General features: G+C 43.1%; 2 protein-coding genes and 1 long non-coding RNA gene across 3 annotated transcripts; 2 read left to right on the top strand and 1 right to left on the bottom strand.

The window, feature by feature from the left end:
- Positions 1 to 353: 353 nt before the first annotated feature.
- On the top strand, positions 354 to 4,273 carry LOC110520037 (uridine 5'-monophosphate synthase). The gene is made up of 6 exons (XM_021597007.2): positions 354 to 848; positions 997 to 1,150; positions 1,318 to 2,004; positions 2,297 to 2,472; positions 2,796 to 2,910; positions 3,358 to 4,273. Exons 1-6 carry the CDS (start codon positions 633 to 635, stop codon positions 3,534 to 3,536), a joined length of 1,527 nt encoding a protein of 508 aa, XP_021452682.1. The 5' UTR covers positions 354 to 632; the 3' UTR covers positions 3,537 to 4,273.
- Positions 4,274 to 4,367: 94 nt separating this feature from the next.
- On the bottom strand, positions 4,368 to 15,448 carry LOC118957146. The gene is made up of 3 exons (XR_005046468.1): positions 15,321 to 15,448; positions 7,181 to 7,327; positions 4,368 to 4,745 (listed from the first exon to the last, which is right to left on the bottom strand). It is a non-coding gene; the product is annotated as an uncharacterized LOC118957146 (long non-coding RNA).
- LOC110520036 (beta-crystallin A2) lies at positions 13,786 to 16,731 on the top strand. Its single transcript, XM_021597006.2, has 5 exons — positions 13,786 to 13,926; positions 14,225 to 14,411; positions 15,381 to 15,522; positions 15,769 to 15,911; positions 16,493 to 16,731. Exons 2-5 carry the CDS (start codon positions 14,254 to 14,256, stop codon positions 16,638 to 16,640), a joined length of 591 nt encoding a protein of 196 aa, XP_021452681.1. The 5' UTR covers positions 13,786 to 13,926; positions 14,225 to 14,253; the 3' UTR covers positions 16,641 to 16,731.
- Positions 16,732 to 22,915: the final 6,184 nt, after the last annotated feature.

Raw genomic sequence — 22,915 nt, 5'->3', positions numbered from 1 at the left:
GTTTCTGCAAGTCAAGGCTGTCTCTTCCTCCCAATGTGTGGGTGTATGTCTTATCTGTGTGTCCTCGGCAGTTAGTGTGTGTAATGTGTGTGTGCTGTGTGTGTGGGTGTGGGAGCTATCCTGTATGGGACCTAACATGTTTTACTGTGAAAATACGTTGTCTCAGTTATAGCAATGTAATAGCAGTAGGCTGGTCACCTGCATAAGAAATAGCACTTCCTTACACTTTCAAGCATCCACGTGGGTTTGTATCTTCCTGATATCCAATAAGGATGGGACTTTCAGCATGTGGAGCATCTCAAATAGAACGAAGCCCTATTTTTAGCACGCCAGCGGTGTAGGTGAAATTGATATGTAGGCAATGTGTGCCGTTTTTAAATGTATGTAGTTCTGTCCTTGAGCTGTTCTTGTTTATTCATGTTCTGTATTGTGTATTGCTTTCGCAACAGCTAACAGGGATCCTAATCAAATACCACATGTGTACAATTATCTTGCAACGCTCGCATACGCAACGTGGCCGGTGTGGTTTGCTTGTGATGATTAACGATTTATAATATGGCGGGAGCAACGCAATAATGTAAAAACGACATGTCCCATAGTTCCGCGCGGCATTTCGTAAGCGGAACATATCTATGTTTGCAAAGAGACGAGAGCATTGGACGAGACTGCTGTCTGTTGATATTAGTAAAAACTTGAAAATGGAAAACGATTGCCTTGAAAGTTTAATCTTAAAGTTACATGATGTTCAGGCCGTGAAATTCGGAACGTTCACGCTGAAGAGTGGAATAACATCGCCGATTTATTTTGATCTCAGAGTTATTGTTTCCTACCCATCGCTTATGAACCAGGTTGGTAAACACGTGTTTCCCATGAGTGGCACTGTATTGGAAACCACATCTACAGTATTTAGTCTGTTCGGAGGAAATCGAACTAAGGCCAACTAGTTGTAAAATATGTATGTTATGAAATTATGTTGAAGTTTGTTTTGTCTTTTAGGTATCAATGTATCTTTACCAACGCGCCAAAGATGAGGACTTGAAATACAACTCATTGTGTGGTGTACCATACACTGCTCTGCCCCTGGCTACAATCATCTGCTCCAAACACGAGCTGCCTATGCTGATCCGAAGAAAAGAAGCCAAAGACTATGGTGAGATTTCATGACCTGTCAAATTTGATTATTCTCATTATGACAGCGTTTTTGCTGCATCCCATCAGTTCAGTCAGCAGTTAAAATGCTCTAGTCTAACACGTGCTAGCTAGCTACATTCGATTTCAAGTTACTCATATCAGACATCAATCACCTCTTGATTCTAGGAACTAAGAAGATTATAGAGGGGACCATTCACCCTGGAGACACTTGTCTGATCATCGAGGATGTTGTGACCAGCGGCAGCAGCGTCATGGAGACGGCCCTGGTGCTTCAGGCGGAGGGTTTAAAGGTCACCGATACCATCGTGCTGATGGACAGGGAGCAGGGAGGTAGGGCCATGCTGGCCAAGAAGGGCATTGCGCTCCACTCCGTCATCTCCGTCTCCAAACTCCTCGACGTTCTGCTCCAGGCGGACCGCATCGATTATCCCACCGCCCAGAGCGTGCGCAGGTTCATCCAGGAGAACAACACCTACAAGCCCTCAGGGGAGGAGGAGAAGAACGGCTCGCCTGTGGCTAAGAAGCCCGGCAAGCTGGCGGAGTTGACCTATGGCGACAGGGCCCAGCTCCGAACCACACACCCTCTGGCTGCCCAGCTCTTCAGGTTGATGGAGGAGAAGAAGACCAACCTGTGTGTGTCGGCGGACGTGACAGGCTGCGAGGATCTGCTGCAGCTGGCTGACTCTCTGGGGCCTCAGATGTGCGTGCTGAAGACTCACGTGGACATCCTGCGGGACTTCAGCCCAGCCTTCATCCAGACCCTCAAGGACCTGGCCCACAAACACAACTTCCTCATCTTTGAGGACCGCAAGTTTGCTGACATCGGGAACACAGTCAAGCACCAGTATGAAGGTGATTAGTGGGCGCGCTGATTTTGCATCGCCGTGTGCCCCAGGTGGGTGGAGATTTCACTTTAGGACCAATAGAATGGTCTAAAACGTGCAAACTCCGCCCGCCCGGGACGCAAAACTAATGCACCCATTGTTAAAATGGATGCATTGTCCAACTCTATCAAATAAGGGCAATATTTGTCCCCTGAACCTTTTGAAGCGTGCTTTTGAATCCTAATCCATCCTAATGAATGCCTGGTTGCTATGATTTCTAAGTCTCCTGACTGTTGTGTGTTTTCCTCTGTATTTCTCAGGTGGGCTCTACCAGATCGCCTCGTGGTCTCATATGGTGAATGCACATGCGGTGCCAGGCCCTGGGGTGGTAGAGGGGCTCAGTGTGGTGGGCCTCCCACTGGACCGCGGCTGTCTCCTCATAGCTCAGATGAGCTCCCAGGGTTCCCTAGCAACAGGGGACTACACGCAGGCTGTGGTAAGCAAAGTGATCCAGCCAGCTGTTCTTCAGTGAGAATGCCATGAGAACAGAATGTTCTGTCCCTCTCTCTTACCTCCCACCACCCTCTGCAATGTGTACAATTCAGGACATACTGTCACCTCGCAGGGCGACAGTGAAAGGCCTGATACATTTCAGTATGTTTTAGTGATGTTTGCATGTGAACCTTCATGTTACCATTCCAAAATGGATGACTTTTTCCAACATCAGGGCAGCTTAACTGAAGTACTAGTTGATTACCTTAATGTAATCCTTCATCTTTCATCCTTGAGGATTTAATATGATTGTGTCTGTTCCTATAGGTGAAAATGGCTGAGGAGCACTCTGACTTTGTGTTTGGGTTCATCTCTGGCTCCAAGATCAGCAGCAAGCCTGAATTCCTACATATGACTCCAGGGGTGCAGATGCAGTCAGAAGGTACTACATTCTCTACCTGTTAACTACATCATTCATCCTGTCCAGTGTTCTTTATCACGTTTTACCAACAACATTCGCAGGCCAACATTCCTCCCCCCCTGCCGGCGTAATCTTTCCTTACCACTAGATGGTGCTGTTGTCCAAGAAATGTAGGCTGGATCACTTGTTGTTGTATTTTTTTATTTTACCTTTTAACTCTAACTCTTATTAACTCTAATTTACAATGATGGCCTAGGAACAGTGGGTTAACTGCCTTGTTCGTTTGTGACTGTGTTGGCACCCTATTACCTACACAGTGCACTTCTTTTGACTAGGGCCCCTGCGATTTTGAATGCAACCCTTGATTCCAGATGGGTTTTTTTTAACCTCTTCAGCAACAAACTGTAGGGTGGTGTTTTCTTCAGCACCACACTGTTCATTGATCATCTCCCTCCTTTCTTATTCAAGGAGACGGTCTTGGCCAGCAGTACTCCAGTCCTGATGATGTGATCTATAAAAAAGAATCGGACGTCATCATTGTTGGCCGTGGTATCCTGGGGGCCTCTGATAGGGTGAAGGCTGCCACAGAGTACAGAGAGGCCGGCTGGAACGCCTACGTCAAGAGACTCACCGCGTCAAGACAATGAAAAGTCAAACAATGGGTGGGGGTTTGCATCCCAAATGGCACCCTATTCCCCGTATAGTGCACTACTTTTGACTAGGACCCTATGGGATTTGGTCAAAAGTAGTACACTATAGTGGTATGGATGCCATTTGGGCTACAGACAGACTAGAGCAGGCACCACATCGACAATGTGAAACCATGATTATTCCCTCCAAACAGCTGCTGGGGCCTGTTCTTACTCTTATGGCTTCTCGTTTATAACCCTTGCTTGCTAAATCAGCTGAACTGCGACAAATGCTCATCTTTGGCAACAGGGACACATTTCAGGATTTTTCCCCCCACCCTCAGTGTTATATGTATATGATCATTTTGAAACATTTCAAATTGGATTATTTGTGTTAACCCATAATATGGAACTGTGAAATGAATTCAGTAGATGCATTGGCTGTAATGGTCGGTGTTCTTTGAAGTCACTTTAAACATCTCTAGCCTAGGATTCTGTTCCTTTGCCTCAAGGGCGGTTTCTATAGAAGAACACGGTGGAGGCTAGGGCTGCTATCTTTGTGATGGAGAACAGTGGAGAGATTCAGTTTACCAAACAATCCTTGGCATTGTGTATTGGTTCATCGACATTACAACAATCACGTGTTCACAACAGTAGTTATTTGAAGCCAATGTGTGACGAACCACGTTAGTCCATAAACCTCTAGTGGTTCTGGGTGATGTGCCCTAATCATTAATAAACAGTGAATGTGCATGGCTTGTTTCAGTTATGGGATCTACTTTCTGTCTACTATTTGTGACATCGGGCATAGCCGACATAACACACCACAAGTCTTTTTGGAAGGGAAGGTCTGACGTTGAGCATTGAAGGAACTCATTTGCAAGTCACATGATATGCAAATATGTGTAAATGACATGGGAGTAGGTAGGCATGGGAACAGGGGAGGCAGGTGGGTTTTCTCCTACCTTCAACACAGGTGAATGAAGCCACTGTTCAATGGCCCATTCTCTGTAGGTTCAGCGTGAGCACAAAGGTCAGCGAATCCTTCCATTTCGTCAATTGGAGGGAGCGCAACACACTGTCGGTTTGCATAGAGAGGGGAGGGTTGGCATAATAGAGAGGAGTTGAACTAATCTGCACTCCCCAGACTATTGTGTCAATATTGGAACTGAGCAACGCCCCATGCGACAGGTGTCCACTGGAGAATCCTCTCTCTTTAAAACCAATCTGAAAAAAAGAGGGAGAGAGTGAAGATAAATGGAAGGATGGCCCACCATGTCCTGAGTATATATAGGATACCTGCAACGGGCCACACTCCATTCAGTGTTGCCTACAAGATGAGCACAATTTGCAGGTGTTACCGATCTAGGCTTTTAAACTCGTGAACTTTTTTTTCGACAATAGATAGGCAATGGTAAGTTTTATCTAGGGCAAATTTGTATGTTGGAATACATGTAAATGACCATTTTAAAGACAATATAAACTTTTGCAACTTTCTTTCCAGGTGTGGGGATGGAGCAACGTATGGAGAGTACAAACCTGATGTAGTGTAGTCGAAGTACTTTTTTCCAAGACTGGACCATCATCATATTTGGATTGATTTTCTGTATTTGCCTCACGTTGAGCCATACGCACAATACCTGAAGATTAAGTTTTGTTCGTTCGGCTCGCGTTAAGCAGGTACAGATTTTCTACAAAGCAGCAAGAGCACGTTCATATTGTGACAGATGTCGTTGAAGGTGCTCTCTTGTCCTGTAACAAATACTGACACTTTTGTACACTAAAATTAGAGCCATACAACATTTTGTGTTTTGCATTCGTTCGGCTATATTGAATATCTTATGTGGTTTGAACATTTGGGTTCATTTCCCCCTGAAGACAACGGATTCAAATTATCGACCCCAATTTTTTTTAGCCAAGTGGATAATTTTTATTGCTGCATGTGTGGATAAAGTTTTCGTTCCTATTTTTGAAAAAGTATATATATATCATTTTTTTTGCTCACTCAATATAACTTAGTTATGCGCGTATCTCCGTGGATTTTATGACTAGTTGTTCTACTTTTATTAGGTTACCTAGTACTGACTTTTTTTTTAAATGCCATTTGGCTTTTCCTATATCGACATGGTTTAATGATGATAAAGTATGAGTTATGTTAATCATTAACCAGCCAAAGAGCATCTGATATGGACCATCTGCTGTTTGGATCCTCATCTGCCCGGGATCTGCACCTCTGTACAGGCTAGGCTACATTACATTAACTATGACGTTCATGGAGGTGTGGACTTTATTCCAGGAAATGGAGAATGTAGCCAATAAACTACAGCTCGTCATAAAAAAACACCGCGTCGCTGAATAAACATTTAAGCAGTGTTCTCCATTGCTCATGCACTGTAAAAACATGTTGCATTTCAGTTTAGCACAGAGGCATCCTACACTACAGGCCTATCATTGAAATCAGACACTTCCAGTTTCCTCCTCAGACAGTATCAACTGTATTACCCAATCTCCCACCACCCAGATTATTGACACCAGTACCTCAGGTATCTGTATAGTCCCATTCTATTTTGAGCATAACTTCAGGTTTCCATTTGCATATCCAGTTTTCGTTGCGTGAAACAATAAACGGCATGGTTATAAGCTTTCCCATGTCATTATTTCTGCTCTCCTGTATCTCTATTTGACTAAGCGCCGGCAAATATTTGTTTAAAGTCGGATTAAGGGGATCTCACGGCCTGTATCCTGGTTACCTGCCAGAGACAGGTCATGCTGCAGTTACACCCTAAACCTCCAAAATAACACCTGCTCAATTTACTCTACAGAGCAGTTATTGGCTATGTAAAATATGTCAAAACATTTAGTATTTCTTTGTCTCGAGCAAGTCTTCAATCTTTCAGACTTTCATAATGCAATAGTTGATAATGTAACATCTGTGCTGTTTGATGGATAAACGTGACTAATTATTACTTGCCCCGTCTCAGCAACATACAAGAGTTTGGGCTGGTTCTCTCACAGATGCAACATAGGCTATTGTTCTAAAAGGTGAGTTTCAAATCAACCTTCTCTTAAAGTATTACATATTACATACATATGATACAATAAGACCCCCCCCCCCCCCAACCACAGTATTATTCTTTCAACCTGTGCCTATCATAACACTTGGCCATTTGTGTGTGTCTGTAGAAAAGCATGATTGCATTTGTGATGCCTGCTCAACTGCTACCTACGGCCTCTGTGGAAGACACGAGTTGCCCCGTGGGCTGTGTGCTGTTTCAACTGACAGTTAGAGGGGTTGCTAATGGAATATGTAAATGCCTGGGAGTTGTGTCTCCTGTAACTGCCTGGCTTTACCTGAGCAGTGAGCACAGAGATGGGGGTGGGGTATGGAGGGAGGGAGGGAGAGAACCCAGGACTGCAGCACCTCTCTGGACGCGTCTGAAATGGCCTCCTATTCCCTATATAGTGTACTACTTTTGACCAGAGCCCTATGGGTACCATGTATGGGGAATAGGGTGCACTACTTTTGACCAAAGCTCCCCATAGGGAATAGGGTGCACTACTTTTGACCAAAGCCCCCCGTAGGGAATAGGGTGCACTACTTTTGACCAAAGCCCCCCATAGGGAATAGGGTGCACTACTTTTGACCAGAGCCCTATGGGTACCATGTATGGGGAATAGGTTGCCATTAGGGACGCGTTCGCTGTCCTCGGGTAAAACCTGCCGGCCTGTTGTGGTCCACTCCTACGCAGAGCCATTCACAGAGCAGATGTCACCTGCATGCGCTGTCAGGTCCTTAGGAGGATTAGTTCCTATAGCAACAGAGAGAGGGGGGGGGGGAACACACAGGAAGCAGAACATTTCATGGTGGTCTGTGTCTGCTTACTCACTGACTATTCAAATGGTACCGACTCACATTGACGCGGAAAACAAGACCTGTCCATTTACAACCTTTATATCCATTACTTGGAACTGAGTTGAATTTAACCAACAAACAAAAAAGCAAAAAGAGAAATTGCCGATTCACGTTAGACAAAAGTGTGTTGTATGTGTCGCTTGTCAACTACTGGGTTGTGTCTTCTCAAGGCAAGATTCTGAAGAAAGGTGCTGCTACTGAATATTTGCACATGGTGAAATCGGTGTCTGATCAGGCGCTCTGTATATACAAAAGTATGTGGACGCCGCTTCAAATGAGTCTATTCGGCTACCTGTTGCTGACAGGTGTGTAAGATCGAGCACACAGCCATGCAATCTCCATAGACAAATGTTTGCAGTTGCATTGCCTTCCTGAAGAGCTCAGTAACTTGCAATGTGGCACCGTCATAGGATGCCAATGTTGCAGTGGCGACCCGTCATTCAGGGCAGGTGGCCCACATTTTTTGCAACAAAGAAATAATAAAAAATATATATTTTGGGCTTTGCTGTTTTGCAACATTACACAACAAGTTGGAAATCGCAAATTCAACAATGAGTGGTTTGGAAGGAATCAGTGGCTAACTGCAAGCATTGCAAAGCAATCATTAGCCTGCTATTCAGTGGAGTGGCAGTGGCTGTGTGATCCAAAGTCTAAGATTAAGGGTCTCTGTTCCTAGTTTAAAATTATAAACATACAACATTGGCAATGCTGTCAATGAAGCATGATTTGTGCCACGCTCAAAACAGCTGTTAACTCTGAACTGCAAAATCGGACTTTAGTGAGTTCACGACAACTGGGAGCTCGGGAAAAACAAGCTACAACTGGGAAAATACATTTTGAACTTTCATCCAAATCGGGAACTCTGGCCTCTTTCTAGAGCTATGACCTGAAGAACACTGATGTCATCATGATTCAACATATTTTTTTGTTGTTGTTCCCAGTTGTCTTGAAAGCACCATAAATACAAAGAATGACAGACTTTGATGACAAAGTTTGATGACAAAATTTGCCCACGAAGGACTCCACCTTCCTGTTCAAGTGAGCACAGAATCCAAAGAAGTATTGTATGCTGCTGAATACATTATTTAATATGCCAGGGAGATATGTATACTGTAGCTAAGAAAGTAATACTAAGTGTTTGTTGTGTAGTAAACTGTTAGTAGCCCATGTGCCTCACCTTAATAATCTGGTCTATTTTCACCTCTTAAGTTCGCTTACTGTTCTGACTTGGTGGTGCGCATGTAGCCTATAACCTGTTTTTCAGAAATGTAATCATTGAATATTGTAAGAGCTTTCATTGCCTGCTTATATGCCCCCTTTATTTATCCTACGGTTCTGACTTAGTGTACAGGGAGAACACTATAAGAATGGCCAATGTTCTGAATTCTGTCTCTGTACATTTCAAAAGTGCTGAACAAATAGTTGTATTGACTACGTCCCTCCTACTAATGTCTTAATCGAAATTACGGATTGCCTCTTATACGCTTGTCGTCCTCTTATGCCGTAATTGGTAGATCTCAATTGTCAGTAGAAACTACATTTGTTTAAGCAAGACAGTACATTTGTTTTAAAGACAGTAAATGAGGCTGAATTAACTGTTTCGCTGCCAGACAAGGCTCCGCTGATAGCCAGGTGTAGCAGTGTTAAGGTGTTGGAACTGTTTTTGGGACTCTGCTGTTGGGACAGCTTTATGTAAGTCCTAACAGTTTGTGGGCACCGTTTGTAAATGTTATAGTGCAGTTAATGTATTATTTAGTGTTGTGTTGTGGTTTTGCTGTAAAACATCCCACATTGCTTTTTTTTTTGTCCCACCAAGATTTACATGCTAAAATCGCCACTGCACCTTTCCAACAAGTCAGTTCTTCAAATTTCTGCCCTCCTAGAGCTTATTGTGAAGTGGCAACGTCTAGGAGCATCAACGGCTCAGGCACGAAGTGGTAGGCCACACAAGCTCACAGAAAGGGACCGCCGAATGCTGGAGCTCGTAAAAACCGTCTGTCCTCGGTTGCAACACTCACTACCGAGTTCCAAACTGCCTCTGGAAACAATGTCAGCACAAGAACTGTTCGTCGGGAGGTTCATGAAATGGGTTTCCATGGCCGAGCAGCCGCACACAAGCCTAAGATCACCATACACAATGACAAGGGTTGGCTGGACTGGTGTAAAGTTTGCTGCCATTGGACTCTGGAGCAGTGGAAACGCGTTCTCTAGAGTGATGAATCACTCTTCACCATCTGGCAGTCCGATGGACGAATCTGGGTTTGGCGGATGCCAGGAGAAAGCTACCTGCCCCAATGCAAAGTGCCAACTATAAAGTTTGGTGGAGGAGGAATAATGGTCTGGGGCTGTTTTTCATGTTTCAGGATAGGCCCCTTAGTTCCAGTGAAGAGAAATTGTAACTGTACAGCATACAATGACATTCTAGACGATTCTGTGCTTCCAACTTTGTGGCAACAGTTTGGGGAAGGCCCTTTCCTGTTTCAGCATGACAATGCCCCCGTGCACAAAGTGAGGTCCATACAGAAATGGTTTGTTGAGATCGGTGTGGAAGAACATGACTGGCCTGCACAGAGCCCTGACCTCCACCCCATCAAACACCTTTGGGATGAATTGGAACGGCGACTGCGAGCCAGGCCTAATCGCTCAACATCAGTGCCCGACCTCACTAATGCTCTTGTGGCTGAATTGAAGCAAGTCCCCACAGCAATGTTCCAACATCTAGTGGAAAGCCTTCCCAGAAAAGTGGAGGCTGTTATAGCAGCAAAGTGGGGACCAACTGCATATTAATGCCCATGATTTTGGAATGAGATGTTCGACGAGCATCATGTAGTGTATGTAAAGCAGACATCTCCATGTTAAATAAGCCTGACTTACCATGTGATCTCAGGATATGTATGAATGTGTAACTTGGTTCAAATATGTAACTAGCAGACTTCTCTTAAATACTACATGCATTGCATTTGTGTATGTTGTTTGACTAGTTCACTTGAAGAGATCTGTGTCAATGTTGCCTCCCTGTATAAATACACTGCTCAAAAAAATAAAGGGAACACTTAAACAACACAATGTAATTCCAAGTCAATCACACTTCTGTGAAATCAAACTGTCCACTTAGGAAGCAACAGGTAGGTTTCTTTGGGGGGCCGCACAGCCCTCCATGTGCTCGCCAGAGGTAGCCTGACTGCCATTAGGTACCGAGATGAGATCCTCAGACCCCTTGTGAGACCAAATGCTGGTGCGGTTGGCCCTGGGTTCCTCCTAATGCAAGACAATGCTAGACCTCATGTGGCTGGAGTGTGTCAGCAGTTCCTGCAAGAGGAAGGCATTGATGCTATGGACTGGCCCGCCCGTTCCCCAGACCTGAATCCAATTGAGCACATCTGGGACATCATGTCTCGCTCCATCCACCAACGTCACGTTGCACCACAGACTGTCCAGGAGTTGGCGGATGCTTTAGTCCCGGTCTGGGAGGAGATCCCTCAGGAGAACATCCGCCACCTGATCAGGAGCATGCTCAGGCGTTGTAGGGAGGTCATACAGGCACGTGGAAGCCACACACACTACTGAGCCTCATTTGGACTTGTTTTAAGGACATTACATCAAAGTTGGATCAGACTGTAGTGTGGTTTTCCACTTTAATTTTGAGTGTGACTACAAATCCAGACCTCCATGGGTTGATAAATTTGATTTCCATTGATAATTTTTGTGTGATTTTGTTGTCAGCACATTCAACTATGTAAATAAAAAAGTATTTAATAAGAATATTTCATTCATTCAGATCTAGGGTGTGTTATTTTAGTGTTCCCTTTATTTTGTTGAGCAGTGTACAATTCCAATCAATACAAAATGCATTTTGAAGTTCTACTTGAAACTCTGAATTTGTGAATCAAAACAGAGTGACGATGATAAAACGACATGTCTGTTTTCCAGAGCAATAACATCATCGCTTCCTGACGATAGAGCAATGCTTATGCAACCTCTCTGACTGGGCTGGCTGGCTCTGTTACCGTGGAGAAACTGGATCCTGAGAAACAGTCTGCCTCACTTACTCCACACAGTTATCACACATACGCATGTTGTCCCATGGAGGGGTATTGATGTAAACAGAAATCGCGAGGGAAAATTGTAAAAAAAAATGTAAAAAAATAATAATAAAGTTGTCTCTGTCCCGGTTCATCTCTTATCACTCTATGGTTTACTCCCAAACAGTGTAAGGTACAATGAACGGATACGAGAAAATGCGGGGAGGGAGAAAAAAAAAAAAGGATATTCAAACAATGTTGTTTGCTCTGGTTGCTGCTTGGCTGCCTGGTTCTTCCAGCCTGCACCTCAGCCAGCTGCTTGCAGGTTAGGCTACTCAGAAGTGCAAACATTGTGGAAACGTTGCTAAATAAAATACTCAACCTGTTGAGGCGTGCTCTCTGGGCTTATAATGCCTTACAGCAGCGTATTATAAGGATGCTAGAACTACTTATGAGCAATTATGATATCTTATAGTGAGTGTACATAAGTGTATTAGAAGGCATTACTAATGCACTTGTTGGCATTATCTGTGTATGTATCATAGAAAGTGTTACCCCCCCGCCTGTGATATGTGGTTGTCCCACCTAGCCATCTTAAAACGATTCCACCGACTGTAATTCACTCTGGATAAATAAGAGCATCTGCTAAATGACTAAAATGTCAAATGCATCTGATCAGTTCCTATTCCACAACATACCAACCATGTATAAATGTGCAAATGCTACAAACGATATTTCCATACTTAGTGAGCAATATCCCTCTTTCAGAGACCCACGTGACCCGTTCAGGAGAATAGACTAGCCTATTGTACTACCACTGCAGAGAAGATAAAGATTCAAAGTAGAGTGTTGAGTTAGGAAGCTGTAGGCTACTATAGGCCCTATGTTGTCAGATGCAAATATAAGGAGAGCTACATTTCCCAGTGAAATGAGGCGTCAGCTGACGAGGTGACAAATCTAATCTATCCAATGGGGGGGGGGGGGGGGGGGGGGGAATCAAAGACCAGCAGCCGGGTGACTGGAGCTCTGTCACCGTGTCTCATTGTCCACCTGCCCCAAGCCAAACAAGGCCACACAGGTAAGACAGAACAATGGAACCGGCCCACTCAAAGGGACCGCTGAACACACAAGCAATTAAGCATATAGGCACACATATGGCCACACACAGAGACAGCAGAAAAGGGGTGTAAATACAATAATAACACATTGCAGAGGAACCATCCAAGTCTGAAGTCTGATTATTTGTACATTTAATATAGGGATGCATCCCAAATGTCACCCTGTTCCCTACATAGTGCACGACCTTTGTCCAGGGCGCTGGTCAAAAGTAGTGCACTATATGGGCTCGGGTCAAACATCAGGAATGGGTGTCTTTTGGGAAAACAAAGACTAAAGCAGGCACCGCGTCGCTAAGGTAAAAGCATATCTAGTGTAACCTAACCAGACCAGACCAGATGTTTCTGTGATACGAATGTATCTTCATTCCAACAAAAGCGGCTATTATCACCAGTCACTGTAATGAACTGTTATGCCACAAGATGTCACTACAGACAAGTACTATTCCAATTGACTTACATCACTAGGCTCCATTTGCGTTTCTTACACTGACAATCCCGAACATAAAGTAAAGTCGCAATGTCAAAGTGCCTTTTTAAAATATGATACACATTCCTACACATTCCACTTTGCACTCATACGCCTCACAAAGGCACCGGAAACAATTTCGGACCCATTGACAAATCCAGCAACTGACAAACACGGAAACATTAAAAACAACACCGTGAACGGCTGAGAAACTAGTGCTGCTAGAAACACGGCAGGAATGTTTTCTCATGATCCCATTCAGTTCACACCAGAATAGATTTAGCTTGGGGGGGGGGGGGGGGGGGGGGGGGGGGGACAACAGGTATTTTAAAAAAGGTTATACATTTCAAACGCTTTCTTTTCAACCTCGTGAAGTACAAACACGATCCAACGTGAAAGAATATGGATAAAGGATCCGCAAGTCTGTCTGTCTTCCCATGTTGAATCCTATGAAAGATGACAGTGATGCCATGATGGGTGGGCTGCTGTGCCGAGAGGCAGGGGTAGAGGTAGAGTCAGCCATACTTGTGGACTGAGGGAAGCATTGGTGCCCTTGTACCTAACTCTGGGGTAATCTCCCAGAATGCTGCCATAGTCCCCAATTTCCAATCAAACTGTCGTGTCAGTGTGTTGCTATTGTGGCCGGCCGTCAGGCCGGCACAGTCCCTGGGTGCCATTTTGATGAGTCAGTGGATCTAAGCCTCTCACAATGGGCCTCGGGAGCCTCCACAATGGTGTGGACTAATGCGTGCATTCAGTTTGCCGCTGCTGAGTATGCAAGGCTTGTGCGAAAGCGGCATTAAACGAGGGGCTTGGTAGTATAAAAACAGAAGTGGGGGCCTAGGACTCGATATTGTTACTCTGGATCTGTCCCACCTCAGTACTCTCTGTAAGTATTCACACTACCTAGGTAGAACGTGAACATCTGATTGCTGTGCATTGGTGTACCAAGAAAGGGGATTGATGACATCCAATATGGGAGATATATATCTCATATTTGTATCGGATATTTCCCCAGTGCAAACTGAGAGCTCAACTCCTTTGGGGGAAAAAATGGTAGTACGCTCTTGCTCTTTGCTCCAGAATCAATGTTCACTTTCATGTAGAGATACCAGAGCAAACAGAGTGAAGCACTCCATTTTAGCCTAGTTTCCTCACCTCTGGTCTTCCTTGTCCCCTTTTGGTAGAGAGCAACCCCACGGTGGAAATAGCAACCATGAACACTCAGCAGATGGAGCAGATGGGCCAGTTCAAGATCACTGTCTGGGAGGAGGAGAACTTCCAGGGCAAGCGTTGTGAGTTCCTGCTGGAGTGTCAGAACATCATGGATAGGGGATTCCACAAGATCCGCTCCATCAAGGTCGAGAACGGACCGTAAGTGTCTCTTTGGATTTCTACTCTACTAGGCTACAACCGAGGGTCTGTACCACATTATTAGCAGAGTAGTACTACATTACTACGACAGAGTAGTAGTAGTACTTAGTAGTACTACATTACTACGACAGAGTAGTAGTAGTACTACATTACTACGACAGAGTAGTAGTACTACATTACTACGACAGAGTAGTAGTACTACATTACTATGACAGAGTAGTAGTAGTAGTAGTACTACATTAGACCCATGGAGCTTGTTCGGTCAACAAATGTTTTTTAGGTTTTTCCAGGTAATCGGTTCTAGTTGTGTTTGAGTGAGAAGTGAGAAATGTATTCAATATAACATTCATTTCTAGACCTAGTTCCTCTCAAAAGCTAATGTATACTTGAATATTACATTATACATCGCATTTGTACTGTGCTGTTGTGAACCGGCCCTCAAATCAAAGCTGTGTCATTTCATTTGTTATGATACTACAATGTATGACAATGCAACATGTAGTTATCATGTCCCTTAACAGTCTGACTGTAAAATATGGAATCTTATAATGGCTGTTATTTTCGATTCAATGATTTTGGCATTCAATTTCTTTGCAATTTAATTTCCGCATGCTTTTTTACATTGTTATGGACAAAATGTTATAGCTGAACACTCGGAGAGATCACCGATTGGTGTGAGTTATTAGCCTGAAATGTAGCTTGTTGTTTTGTTTCTGACAGTCAGTCAAAGTCAGGCTACAGATGTAATCTCCCTTGAGTCCCAGCTGCCTGCCTAGTGTTCTGTTGCAGCAGCTGACTGATGATCAGATAATGGTCCATATGCGCAGCATGCGGTGTTTGCTTTGGCCCTTTGTCCTCTAATCAACAAAGATCTCGCTGCCACGGGGCGTTGCACTTTTGTTAACTAACCTGACGCTCTGTTTTCTCTCTTTCGTTCTCGTTCCCTCTCTCTCCCCGCCTGTGTTTTAGCTGGTTGGGTTATGAGTACCCTGAGTTCCAGGGCCAGCAGTTTATCCTTGAGAAGGGAGACTATCCACGTTACGAGGCTTGGAGCGGAAACAGCAGTTACAGAACCGAGCACATGCTTTCTTTTAGACCTATCAAGTGCGCTGTAAGTTCCTCCCACTGAAATGTGTCATCTGAAGCACATTTAGGAATGAAGCACAGGAATACTCATGTTGTATTGAAGGTTAATTAATACATCCACACATGATTCTAGTATTTATATCGTATCATCACACCATCATACCACAACTCTCAAATCCGTCTGTTTTTGACCCCCCCCCCACCATTTTTTTTGTATTTTTAATTAACGACACCATATATGAAACGATTCAAGACTCATCTCTGTCAACAGAACCACAGTGACAGTAAAGTGACTCTGTACGAGTGTGAAGACTTCCAGGGACGCAAGTTCGAGATGTGTGATGACTACCCCTCTCTACAGGCTATGGGCTGGTGTAGCAAGGAGGTGCCCTCAATCAAAGTCAACTCCGGAGCGTGAGTCTCAAGTCAAATCAAGTTGTGTTTGTCACATGCGTCGTAAAACAACAGGGGTAGACTAACAGTGAAATGCTTATTTTACAGGTCCTTTTCCAACAATGCAGAGTTTATTAAGATAAAATGAGAATTCAAAATAGAAATAGTGACACGAGGAATAAATACACAGTGAATAACAAATACAAATAAAGAGTCAAAAGAACATGGTTATATACAGGGATTACCAGTATCCCATTATCCCAGCATCCGATATGCCTTCATAAACACTCTAGGGCAGAGTTTCCCAAACTCGTTCCAAGCTTTGATTATTTGAATCAGCTGTGTAGTGCTAGGGCAAAAACCAAAATGTGGGGCCCCAGGATATTGATTCGTAAACACATTGACAAGGACATCATTTGTCCACGTAATAACATGCAATTCCTCAGTCACCCATTTACTTTCCAAGACGATTCGTTTTGTAGATTTTCTAACAGCATACGACTGCAATCGGGGCACATATTATCTACAAAGCAGCCGCATCAGTATTTTGGTCATAGAGAGAACAATTATCAACGGAATAACACAGGCCCTTCTCTTTACAGGTGGGTGGCCTATCAGTTCCCCGGTTACCGTGGTTACCAGTACATCCTGGAGAGAGACAGACACCAGGGAGAGTACAGACACTACAACGAGTACAGCACTCAGGCTCACACCAACCAGGTCCAGTCTATCCGCAGAATCCAGCACTAAGTCCACTTGACACTATCCTCCAGCGGCTACCATGTACCGACCATGCCATGTATTAAAATAGGCAATAAAGGCTTTATTCAAACTACGGAAACAGTGCTTGTGGCAATTCCTTGCTTTTTTTTGTTGTACTGCCTTTTCTCGATCAGGACATAGATCTGTTCAACGGCCTGTGGTAGATTCTTGACAACCCATCACCAAAGTGGCTATTTATATACTCCAACAGAAGTAAACCACAAAGGCATTTTATGATTTGACCATTGCATCAATACATAACCCAGGGTAAATACCACCTGTCTGTTAGGATAGGATGTATATTGTTCCTGTCAGAGTGTTATCGTATTTCCAATAAACATGAGCACAAGATCACTATTGTTTCCACCATTGTTGTGTTGTGTAGTTGCCGAGCATGAATGTACCTAACATTGGTCGTGTTCCCCTGCTCAGATGTTGCATCCATCAACCAATGGTTGCGTGCTGCGTCATCGACCATGAGGTCGGGAACTAGATTGCTATAACATGTGGTGTGCTCAGCTGATAGGTAAAATACCTATCCAGACCTTGTAAGATCTGGCATACGGCAGCAACGTCTGAGCAGAGTAACACGACCACTGGATGTGTTCGAGCAATAAGGCTAACAGCCAATTAATGCTTGACTTTTCACTTTTTTTTATGCTCTTAAATTGTGTAACAATGCAGAGGGCTCCTGTAGCTCCGCATTGACATGATTGGTTGACGGTAGGTACGGGCAGGAGGTCCAGTGTAAACACAAACTCAAGGCCTTGTCAACTTCCTTCACGACAGCTCTGCGCTGCTCGGCGAAGCTCGAATCAACGCAAATGCTGTACTACCAAATGCAGACGGACGATTGCACACGTGGCGCCTTTAAAGAAGCTGACTGTAAGAGAGAGTCCTTGAGTGAAGTCGGGGGAGGTGCATCTGCGACAGCCAAAAGTCGGACAGTGGTGATTTTTCAAGAGCAAGACTCAGATTAACATGGCAGTGCTAACATGGCTGCTATTGTTTATTTAAAAATATATATATATTTCGAAAATAAACGTTTCTATACCCCTATATCACACACATACAAACTCAAAACATAACAGTGGAGGCTTCTGAGGGGAGGATGGCTCATAATAATGGCTGGAGCTGAGCAAATGGAATGGCATCAAACACTTGGAAAACATGTGTTTAATGTTGTTGATAATTTACCACTTATTCAGCTCCACGTGCCTGGCCTCTTCCCAATTAAGGTGCCACCAACCTCCTATAGTGTACAATTAATTGATTAGATAGGTCTTAAATAGGCTCCCTTTCATTTATGTCCCCTGTAAGCACAGTTGGTTCCTGTTAAAGTCAGGTCAGAGAAGAAGAGACGAAGCGAGAGGGTCAATTCTGCTCAAAAGATGTTTCAACAGTAAGGCTCAGTGCAACATGGTAGTGTTGCCATTGTTAATGAACATTTTAATTGATTTTATTTTATAATGTTGATAAACATGTCTCCAAGCCCAAATCTCTCACTCACTAACCTACACACAATACCCCATAATGTCAAAGTGGAATTATGTTTTTAGAAATGTTTACAAATCATTTTCAAAGGAAAACTTGAAATGTCTTCAGTCAATAAGTATTCAACCCCGTTGTTATGGAAATCTTAAATAAGTTCAGGAGTCGAAATTTGCATAACAACATAATACGTTGCATGGACTCACTCTGTGTGCAGAAATAGTGTGTAACATAATATTTTATGACTACCTCATCTCTTCACCCCACACATACAATTATTTGTAAGGTCCCTCAGATTCCCTGAATTTCAAACACAGATTCAACCAAAAAACACCAGGGAGATTTTCCAATGCCTTGAAAAGAAAAAGCAGACATTACATTAATTACACTTTGGATGGTGTATCAATACACCCAGTCACTACAAGGATACAGGCATCCTTCCTAACTCAGTTGCCGGAGAGGAAGGAAATCACTCAGGGATTTCACCATGAGGCTAATATTGACTTTAAAACAGTTACAGAGTTTAATGGCTGTGATAGGAGGAAATTGAGGATGGACCAGCAACATTGTAGTTACTCCACAATGCTAATCTAATTGACAGAGTGAAAAGAAACCTGAACAAAACACAAATATTCCTAAACATGCATCCTGTTTGCAACAAGGCATTGAAGTAATAGTGCAAAATAATGTGGCAAAGCAGTGAACTTTTTGTCCTGAATACAAAGTCTTATGTTTGGGGCAAATCCAGTACAACACATTACCAAGTACCACTCTCTATATTTTCAAGCATAGTGGTGGCTGCATCATGTTATGGGTATGCTTGTAATCGTTAAAGACTAAAAAAAAATAGTTTCAGAATTTTAAAAAAATGGAATGGAGCTAACCACTAGCAAAATCCTAGAGGAAAACCTTGCACCAGAGACTGGGAGATGAATTCAGCTTTCAGCAGGACAATAACCTAAAACACAAGGCCAAATCTACACTGGAGTTGCTTACCAAGAAGACAGTGTATGTTCCTGAGTGGCGGCCGAGTTACAGTTCTGACTTAAATCTATTTGAAAATTTATGGCAAGATCTGAAAACGGTTGTCTAGCAATGATCAACAACAATTTTTGAATAATAGGCTAATTTTGCACAATCCAGTTGTGGAAAGCTCTTAGAGACTTACCCAGAAAGACTTACAGCTGTAATCGCTGCCAAATGTGCTTTTATAAAGTATTGACGGTGTGAATACTTATGTAAATGTAATATTACTGCATTTAATTTTCAATACATTTGCAAACATTTCTAAAAACATGTTCTGGGGCATTGTGTGTAGATGGGTGAGATGGGTGAGAAAAAAACAAACATTTTAAACCTCTACGGGATCGGTGTCTACGGGATCGGTGTCTACGGGATCGGTGTTGCTAACGTGCTCTAATGTGACTAGAATGACATTGTAAGTAACAACCAACTTTCCAGGACATAGACATGTCTTATATGGGCAGAAAGCTTAAATTTGTGTTAATCAAACTGCAGTGTCCAATTTACAGTACCTATTACAGTGAAAAAATATAATTATATTGTTTGAGGAGAGTGCACAACAACAAAATACTTTTATCACTGCAACTGGTATGATACATTCACCTCTGAAGGTAAATAATGTACTTACATTCAGTAATCTTGCTCTGATTTGTCATCCTGAGGGTCACAGATTTAAAATGTAGCATAGCTTTGTTTGATAAAATCCATTTTTATATTCCAATGTAGGAACTGGGTTCTACAGTTTGAACCCCATGCCGTTGTCATGTAGGTAGGTGCAAGTGTGACAATTTTTGTCCCCATAATGCAACACTTTGGAAGGCGGTGACCAACAATGGTCACGACTTGACAAAAGTGATCCGCTCAAACATGCAACTCTTGCAACACTGGCAACACTGTCATGTAGAGCCGAGCCTTGCTGTTGGAAAACCACATTAGTGTCCGACTTGCATCTCCCCAACTTCTCTCCTCGACTTTCGCCTACATTCGGTTGCTCAGTCTCACCACTCAAATACCTGGGCCAGCTATTTCTCTTCTTCAAATCTGATTTGAAACCTAACTTAACCCTAAACTTAACCACACTAACCTTATTCCTAACCGTAATCTTGAATTAAGACCAAAAAGATACATTTTTGTTTTTTTTCATAAATTCTTATGATACAGCCAATTTTGTCTTCGCTGGTGGCCCATCTAGTGTGAATCCCTGATCAGTGCTGGTGGAATCGTTGCGCTATCTGATGTAAGACAATGCGTATCTATCCTAAAGCTGTGAATAAAACTTTCAAAATACCTTAAAATATGTTTAAAGAATAAAAAATAAATGTACATTGTTTCTGTATTTAATGCCTTGAAATATCAACACGTGTAGCACTCAACCACAAACATATCAATGAACGAAGGCAGCAGGGTCGTTGCCATGTTTTGAGTTTTAGTTTTAAAGTTTTAAAGCCAATTTCCTGATATTCTACACACATTTCGCCATGCCATGTTAATAGGAAATCTGAGTGAGAGTGACTAACAAAATAAGTAGGGGGCCCCCTGGAGGTAAGGGCCCCTGGGCACGTGCCCTGCATGCCTGTTCAGTTATTTGGCATGCAAGTTTAGATAGGTGGCTAGACTAACTAGACTAATTTACCGATCCACAATGTTTTAACTGGCATACCCTAATTGAGTGACTGTCAGCGAGGCATAACAAGAGAGAAACTGCTAATGAAAAACCAAGTTTCGAAATTGCACTTTGTGTATTCTACTATTCTAACTCAACTGTAAATGAATGGCCCTGGAAGGCAGAGTTTATGTCTCTAGTCTAAAGCCTACTCTGAAATGACTTGCTACTCTCTGAACCTGGCCCAAGGCGAGGCAACGTGCTGCCAGACCATGTGAGCTGTCCAAGGTGCTGACCTGTCAGTGTTACTAGTTACTATGGCCATGACAAACTAATTTACCAACAAATAAACTATGGAAATAAGGGGGAAGCACGTATAGGCCTATTACGTATCGTTGAGACTGCCATTGCATGATGCTGCTAATAAGTCTGCCACGTTGTGGTTGGATAATATCTACATGTTTTCTTGAACCGGATCACTTTTCAAGCAACACTTGCTACATCCTGCTTTGAATCCGTTGCTTTGAATCCCCTGTTTGCCAGGTCATTTTACGGAGTCCCACACCCAGTCCAGGATATTTTAATAAATGTTCAACTATACACACCTTTCTCAAATACACATATCTGTTCAGACTGATTTAAACGGCTGTACAGTGAAAATGAGCTGGCCAGGCGTATCGGGTGGTGAGTAGAATAGGGTAGGCCACTGTTGGTTGGTGTTTCCTTCCTGAATAAAAGGCCAGTCCAACAATAAGAGAAGGTAAAAATTGTTTTTAGGAAGTCTAGTACTCTCTGTGCCTGTGAACCAGTTGGGGATTATTTGAAACGCAGGAGGTAAGACACTTGGATACTCCCCATTGGTCTAATATTTGCAAAAATAGGATGTGCTCATTTTGTGATCCGCTATATAGACTTCTAAATGTATTTCTATGGGATTATGTTACAGTCAGTACGCCTAATATTTAGTGTTATTGAAGGTGGAAATCCTAATTTGAGATTTGCGCGCGTAACTTCCGTAACAACCATTGACGTTACACCGATTTACCCACGCAAGTGTCAAATTATGATTCGACCTGTGTTTTATATCCTTTGTTTTAATAATGGCAAATATTAAGGTGAAACTGCAAAAACGATAGTGGACACCAAAATTTAAACCAGAACTTCTAGTAGCCTATAGAAGCCAGAATGAGCCAATAATATTTAATTCAAATCTTTCAGAAATGACCTAGCATTCGAGGCTTGTTTTAAGTTGCCTGCGACCTGTTTAAAGACTCAGGCAGCTAAAGCAAGTCTGGGACGCCAGAGACCACTCTTCAGAACACAGCGGCAGCGGCATAACTGGTGGAGAGGGAGTGGCGTGGTGGGGGTGTGGAGTGATAGCCGACTCCATGAGTCATATAGGCCTAGCCTTGCATAGCAGTCACATTGCCTTGCGAAAGTATTCGGCCCCCTTGAACTTTGCGACCTTTTGCCACATTTCAGGCTTCAAACATAAAGATATAAAACTGTATTGTTTTGTGAAGAATCAACAACAAGTGGGACACAATCATGAAGTGGAACGACATTTATTGGATATTTCAAACTTTTTTAACAAATCAAAAACTGAAAAATTGGGCGTGCAAAATTATTCAGCCCCCTTAAGTTAATACTTTGTAGCGCCACCTTTTGCTGCGATTACAGCTGTAAGTCGCTTGGGGTATGTCTCTATCAGTTTTGCACATCGAGAGACTGAATTTTTTTCCCATTCTTCCTTGCAAAACAGCTCGAGCTCAGTGAGGTTGGATGGAGAACATTTGTGAACAGCAGTTTTCAGTTCTTTCCACAGATTCTCGAATGGATTCAGGTCTGGACTTTGACTTGGCCATTCTAACACCTGGACATGTTTATTTTTGAACCATTCCATTGTAGATTTTGCTTTATGTTTTGGATCATTCTCTTGTTGGAAGACAAATCTCCTCTCAGGTCTTTTGCAGACTCCATCAGGTTTTCTTCCAGAATGGTCCTGTATTTGGCTCCATCCATCTTCCCATCAATTTTAACCATCTTCCCTGTCCCTGCTGAAGAAAAGCAGGCCCAAACCATGATGCTGCCACCACCATGTTTGACAGTGGGGATGGTGTGTTGCTTTTACGCCAAACATAACGTT

Source organism: Oncorhynchus mykiss, chromosome 3 (genome assembly GCF_013265735.2).
Source record: "Oncorhynchus mykiss isolate Arlee chromosome 3, USDA_OmykA_1.1, whole genome shotgun sequence".
Taxonomy (NCBI): domain Eukaryota; kingdom Metazoa; phylum Chordata; class Actinopteri; order Salmoniformes; family Salmonidae; genus Oncorhynchus; species Oncorhynchus mykiss.
This window is presented reverse-complemented; position numbering and strand designations above follow the sequence as displayed.